The sequence below is a fragment of the Amaranthus tricolor genome, chromosome 2 (assembly GCF_026212465.1).
Source record: "Amaranthus tricolor cultivar Red isolate AtriRed21 chromosome 2, ASM2621246v1, whole genome shotgun sequence".
Taxonomy (NCBI): Eukaryota; Viridiplantae; Streptophyta; class Magnoliopsida; order Caryophyllales; family Amaranthaceae; genus Amaranthus; species Amaranthus tricolor.
This window is the reverse complement of record NC_080048.1, coordinates 1,398,554-1,406,078: the sequence shown is the minus strand read 5'-3', so window position 1 is coordinate 1,406,078 and position 7,525 is coordinate 1,398,554. Positions and strand designations below refer to the sequence as shown.

The following is a 7,525-nucleotide window of genomic DNA, read 5'->3' as shown; positions in this document are numbered from 1 at the left end:
CCAAAATCGCAGCATATAGTGTATTTTTGATTTTTTTTTTTAAAAAAAGACTATATGCTGCGGTTTTGGGAGAACCGCAGCATATAGTCTTACACTATATGTTGCGGTTCCTATAAAACCTCAGCATATAGTCTTTTTTTGTATTGCGGTTTTAAACCGCAGCATTTAAAATAGGTCATCTACTGCTATGACTAATGCTTGGGTCTAAACTGCAACATATTATGGCCAAAAAACTGCAGCACATGAGGATTTTTCCACTAGTGTCAGTATTCTAAGACATGAATATGACATCTCCAACTGCTCTTATCCCTAGTATGGTCCACAGAGAGGTTTAACTCATGCAAGTCAACTCTTATTTGCTCATTTCAAGTTCTCCTGGGTTTTCCTCGACTCCTCTTACCCTCTACTATAATGCTTTCTACCCTCCTCACAGGGGCGTCGAAAGTCTTTCTCTGCACATGACCAAACCACCTCAATCTATTTTCGCACATTTTTCCAGATATAGGGGCTACCCTTAGTTTGTCCCTAAACTCTTGGTTCTTAATTCGATCCATCAATATGTGCCCACACATCCACCTCAGCATACGTATTTCTGTAACTTCCATCTTATGTTCGAAAATCTTCTTTACAGGCCAACATTCGATCCCATATAGTATAGCAGGTCTGATTGCAGGCCAACATTTCTGTAATTAATTATGTGTACGATGATATTTCTTTGCTTTCTATTCCAAAATTGTTTTGATTTATGATCTACTTATCCGTTTCATTTAATCTTATAATTTGCTATATTTTTATTTTTAAACATGATATTTCTTTTAATCTTATTTAGAAATTCAATTTCTCTTTCATCTTATATTTAATTCATTTGTGTAGCCTTATACTCCTAGTAATAACCAAGCAAACTTAATATAAATTAATGAAAATGCAAATATATATAGCAAATTGAGAGACAAAAGAGTATATAGATTCGGGTTGTTATCATGTGGTCATCTCCAATATATCAAACTTTAAGGACAGTTACTTGCATCAGTATTCATTGCATGACAATTATAATAAATACTTAATCCTAATTAATATAAATTTTAACTGTTGATGTCATCTCACTAAAAAAATAGTCCCTTACTGAAATACCTAATCACCTCCATTATCCATCCATGTTAAGCCTGAAATTCGTCCCATTTCACAACTTGTGAAAAGAGAATTTCATTACTTACATAAAACGACTTCAACACAACTCAGAAAAGGTTCAAGTCATATTGGGTCGTTTATGTACCGTGCCTATCATGCCTTGTGTCAATTCGTGCCATAAATAGCATCTTTATGTACAAGTTGGATCGTAAACAATATCGTACTATGTCGTGTAGTGTTATGCTTTTGACATGTGATACTTGGACAACCCGTACGACAACCCGAACTACTTCCACTTTAGCCCAACAAGAGATAGGATAAACCATAGAAAGTAAGAGATACTCTTGTGAGAGACCATTTTTGATATAGGTTGACTATGTATTAAACAAGAACCAAACTATAGCACACGTTTGTATTTTGAAGTTTCGAATTCAATAAATAAAGCTGATTAGTTTCTATTGTAATGGATTTGTTTTGTGATTTTTGTGGTTTGAAACAAGGAAAATTAAGAAAGATATGTTGATTGAACAACTTAAAAATGGCTGAAACAAAGGTTTAATTTTGATACAGAATTCACCACGAAATTAAAGCTATGGGTTCCTAAGAACACATTCAATCTTTAGCCAAAAGAATGAAAAGCAAAGGAATTTCAACTTACTTTTAACTACTCCAAGTTAAAATTAAATTGCAAAGAAAGAACAAGAAATGCTCAAAGGTTGTTTCTATTAAAGATGTAATGGAAGTGAGTGAATTACAAGAGAGCAAGTAGCTTATTTATACTAAAAAATTCAGCTACTAAAGATTACAACTTGCAAGAAAAATCTGAATATTACACAATAGCAAGCTCTCAACAGCTATATTTTTAAATCTAGAGGATATTTGAAAATAAAGTGCTTGGCTTGATTTGACTTGATTTGCAAATGTCCTTCAATAATCTTTATATATCCTTGATGATTTTCAACCATTTTGTTGATTTTATGGCTGAATGTTTTGCTTCATTTCTTGCTTCACACGCTTTGTAAATTTCGAACCCATTTGAGCCAAAAATAAATACTAGACTTAAAGAAAATTACAACTTAACTAACTAAACATGAGACATGATTAAACTTGATCCCAAACCTAGCTTAATCATTTCTAAAGGACTCAAATATTTGAAATGAAATTAAAGATTCAAATTAATGAAGACTTAGTTTATGACTACGAAATTAAAGAGCTTGACATTTGGACTTTGAATTTGAGCGTCTTTTGTTTGATGTATTATTGTATTGATCTTAGCTAACTCATGAGAATTAAATGTAAGTGATTCTACATCAATTTTCGACCTCAAAACAAGATTTTTATTTACTAATAATTATATTAATTAAACTATTCAATTCATATATGAAGAATAGATTAGAAAGAAGAAAGATTACATGTCTTGAAGTATTTATGCTTTTGTCATGAGGCCATTATCTTATCATATCCGCTCAAAAAAATCTTCCACCAAAAATGGATTTTTGATTTGTTGTTCATTCAACTACCTTACTTTACCATGTTGCTGACACACTACTTTTGAAACTTAGCATAAACTTAAGTTTCTAAAATAATTTAAGTGTCCCTTTATTTCTACACATAGTATTTTTAAAAAGTTACCTTACTATTTATTCTTTATATAAAATAAAAAAATATACACCTTATAATATTAATTTTTTATAATTTTTAATTATTCACAATTAAATACTTAAAAGATCAAAATAATACATGTATAGCAGATAAACAAGAAGTTTAACAACTAATTTGAACCAAATGAAGTAAGAACAGTTACAGTGACGAATTTTATCAAAGTAATGCATAAATAGCGTAAAAAAAAGAAGCATAGCAACTAATTTTAAATCAAAAAAGCAATAACAACTACAGTGACAAATTCAAAACAAAATCAAAAATCATCGATAATATTTGTGACTAATAAAATTTAAATTAGCGATATATGAAATTTAAAATCAGATAAATGCTTGCATAATCATGAGGCAAAGAATAAAATATGTCACATGCCTACCTCTCAAAATTATTATATTATACTCCGTGCTTTTCTTTATAAGTTTCATTTATTAAAATACATTTCTTTGTTATACAACCATAACAAATCGCTTTCGTAACAAATAAAGGTGAGTAGCCATTACCCCCCATTTACAGAGCATGGTCCATGTATATCAAGTAGTGGTGGTCCATCTTTATTACTTGTAACATCCCTAATTAATACCAATTAGCTGCCATTTGTCTTAGCAATTACCTTGTTTATAGGCCCATTGTGGCTTCATTACATTATATATTTTCATGTCCCATTCTAATATTTTTACAACAATGTTTAATGTTTAAGTCTTATTTTCAATATCACGTATGAATCAAAACAAATCAATGTAGATATGATGCATATTGTGTGAAATCGTCTTATTATAAGATAAACTCATATAATTAGACTAATTTTTAAATCGTAAGTGATTACTCTAATACACTAAATATACATAATCAACACAATAAAAATAATCTTACCATGAAACAATCTCATTTAAGAATTTGTGACGTTAATATTGTCAAATACTTTACTCAACTCTGTTGTTGATCTACAACTAACAAAATTTGTTTCCAACTGCGGGACAAACAGAAATTAGTAAACAATGTTAATGAAAACTTTCTTGTGTTCGACGCGCATTTACATGTAAACAGTGTTTTTGTACTAAACAAAATCAAATCAAATATAATTATTTTTAAAAAAATTATACATATAAATAATTTTGGTAAAGGAATTCAAATAAACAAAAACAAGTGAATTCACATGAAAATATCTACATTTAAAAGATAAAATAACAATATAATACTAGTAATATATTAATTTTATTTATGAAGTATCTCCTCTATCCCACGAAATTTACTTTTATTCTACCTTTCTTTTTAGTTCCATCAAATTTACCCTAGTTTTATTTATGATTATAACCTACATTTTTTCTTTAATTCACATACCCACATTTGACTTATTTTTCCATTTTTTTTACACATTTATACCTATGTCTCTACAAAGTTATTTTATATCGATTTTTTCTTGGTTTTTCCACCAAATATCTATGAGAAAAATTTAATGAGAGGAAGGTGTATACCACTAGAAACAAAATATGAGTAATTAAATTTTAATTTTAATAAGTTAAAAATACACTTGTGGTGAAGATAAAATCAATTAAAATTAGATGAAAAGTCACTATTTCATCACATTTTTGTTGATAAATAAAAAAAATTTTACAATATGGGTCTTTTCTTAGTACTAGTACATTATTGTCCTCATAGGCCATTAAGGTGAAACATAGAAGTATACTGTTGCCCTTATCTATGACTAGCCTCAGACTGAGCTATCATTCCCAACTTTCCGTGTTTCCCTGATGACACTTTCTTATCACTCACAGCGCTGTAGAAAGTGAGTCTTTATATAACGACACTTCTCACTTTGTAAGTAACTGTTACAAACTTGCAATAAAAAATCACTCGTTCATGTAATTTTGCATTAAATGAAAAATTGGCAAAAATTAATTAATCTTCGTTTTTTCCAATTTTATTTTCTGTATAATTACTGAAAATAAATTTGACTTTTATTTATTTCTGATTGCTTGACAATAAGTGAATTTATTTTTGATAAATATAAAATTTATTTTAAAATAAATAATATTTGAATTTATTTTAAGTAATTAAAGTAAAAGTTAATTGATTATCGACAATTTCCACTTATATTAAATGGAGTAAACTCTTGGGAGCATAATATTTCTTTATTATTTCTCATATATATCCATCAAAAATCAATCCATCTTTGAATTAACATTAATATACAATAAAATCATAAGAATATCATATAAATAATAACCATACATCACCATCTTAAAATGCATCTAAATTCCTAGTATAAGTTTTAGAAAACTTCCTCTCTTTGAATTTGCTACATTATGCAGTAAATTCAAAAAAAATTACTCCGAAAGTGAATATTACATTATGTTACAAGGATTTGAACTTTAGAGCGACATAAAATGATTTCATAACGGAATAGATTGAATAGATTGAGTCAAAACCAGACCCGTTGGACTTCATAATATGTTAATGTGTGACTCCATTACACTTTTAAAAAGTGGTCAAAGGTGTAATAGTATGCTTCTATATGATTATACACAAATAATGATGTTCTAAACATAATTACCACTTATAATCATATTCTTTTTGCTCCTTAATTCTCTTTAAAACCCCATCAACAGCAATATCAACAGTGTCTTTAATACTTCCTAATCCTTCATTAGGTTTTGCATAAATAAATTTAGGAATATATTCCACCACTTTTTCTCTCATTTTTTTTACCTCTTCTTTACTATACTTTTCCAACACATTTTTAACCAAAGTCCCATTTTTCACTTCATTCCTATGAATAAAAACCGAATAACTCTCCGGTTCACCCGGTAAGAACCATTCATATTGAAGATAAGCCGACCGTCTCCAGAAAAAAACTGGAATTGAACCGGCTACCATACAATCAAAAATAGACCGCCGCGTAAAACTATCTCCTCTTGGCTGAAGACAAAAGTCGGAATCAAGAAACGTTTCGAGAATGGCCGAAGTTCCATTAGCGCACCGAGTTCCAGCACAATCGACAACTCGGCATGACCCGGACGAGTTTCTACATTGACTCAGTAAAACCCCACGGAAATCGTTTACTATCTTGCCACGTGTTGCACCGGCGAAACAAAATAAAGAGTGCCGCTCACGTGATAAAACAAACTGCTGCCATAAAACGACGTCGGTGGGTGTACTGGGGTGGAATCCAGTAGGATAAGGTACACCGACATCAAAATAGTCCCACGGGTTTTTTTCAATCAATAACCGCGTGATATTCCTCATTGATGGCATGTAAATACACTTTGAACCCCAATCTGATTCTTTTGAACGACGGAAATCCCATGTGATACGCCCCATCACAAGAAAATGATCCCAACCGTTGGATCGATTTAAATACGGAAAATTACCTTGGACCCACTCAAGCAACATTTCACAATGTTGATCTCTATCTTTATCACTATAATCATACCATAAATATTTTCCTACTGCGAGTCCAGCGTAAAACGGGATGTAGTAAGCCGCAGCAGACTCTGGCTCTAATGTACGGCATTTATGGTGTAACATACGGTTATGAAAGATTATTTCCGACGCAAATTGGTCAGTGAAATACCAAGCGTCGGTAAGATTCTTTGGAATGAAATGATCGATTCCTGTCGCTTTACGGCCGAACCCGTTGTTTGATAAAGCACTACATTGAGAACCCCATGGACTTAATTTATCACAGTTTTTGTAAATGTCGTAATTGAACTGTGCTGGAAGGTTGTAAACGAAGAATTTCCCGAATTGACATGGATCGGTACTGTTTGTAATCGGGTTTGGGTTAGGGTTAGGGTTAAGTTTAAGGTTGTTGGATGAGTTGGCGACGGAGATGGCGATGGTTAAAGGCGGCGGCGATGAAGAAAGAGATATCGGACGGTTGCGAGAGAAGGAGAGAATAAGGATTTGTAGAAGGAGGATGAAGAGGAGAAGACATGAACGGGGGTGGAGCAGAGGGAGAGAGAAAAACGATGTTGTTTTTGAGAAATCCGGTGATGATGACGACGGAGATAGAGTTTTTTCCGGTGGAGGAGATGAAGATGAGTTTTTAGTTACCTGAAGCATCAGAAAGTTGTGAAATTCCCGGCAGAAGGTCGCCGGAAAAGGTGGAAGATAAGGTGGAGGAGAAAGAAATGCGGAAAGTGGATTGCGGTTTTGTTTGATTTGGAATTGGAAGAGATAAAGGAATGAGAGAGGTTTTTTTGGAGTGTGGGTTTTTTACTTTAAAAAATTGAAAAAGGAAATAATTAAAAAGGTTTAAGGACACGTGTCAATTATGAGAGCATAGAGAATAGTGAGGTACCGACAGCTGAAGAAGTAGGAAAGAGTAGAGCCACGTTGAAGGTAATATAAGGGTATAGAATAGATAGATTCTGTAGGTAGTCTGTTAAAGTTCAGGAATTCAGGAGTTTCTGTTTTATGGGAGTAGCTAGAAAGTGGAAGATCAAAGAGACGAGTGTTTACATCAAGATTTTCAATTAGCTAGGTCTGAAATAATTGCATTTAATTGTAAAATATTGGACTCTCCGTTCTCTAATATTTTTCTCATTTGAAATATTCTGTTATAAGGAGAGAGAAATTTAATTAATATTTTTGACATATATTTAGAAGATAATATATATTCATGTGAGATCTCATTATATTCGCCTTAATATATACTTTTATTATGTATTTTTTATTATGTGTATTTAAAAATATTAAAGTTTAAAAAGAAATGGAGTGAGTATAAAAAAATGTTATC

General features: G+C 31.4%; 1 protein-coding gene across 1 annotated transcript; it reads right to left on the bottom strand.

Annotated features, from left to right (window-relative positions):
- Positions 1 to 4,956: 4,956 nt before the first annotated feature.
- Positions 4,957 to 7,106, bottom strand: LOC130807004 (xyloglucan galactosyltransferase XLT2). Its single transcript, XM_057672284.1, has one exon. The coding sequence runs from the start codon at positions 6,847 to 6,849 to the stop codon at positions 5,335 to 5,337; it is 1,515 nt and encodes a 504-aa protein (XP_057528267.1). The 5' UTR covers positions 6,850 to 7,106; the 3' UTR covers positions 4,957 to 5,334.
- Between the last annotated feature and the right edge of the window lie 419 nt (positions 7,107 to 7,525).

Bases quoted from the DNA above. Each gene is read 5' to 3' on its own strand.
- LOC130807004 (XM_057672284.1), bottom strand. From the start codon at position 6,849: ATGCTTCAGGTAACTAAAAACTCATCTTCATCTCCTCCACCGGAAAAA.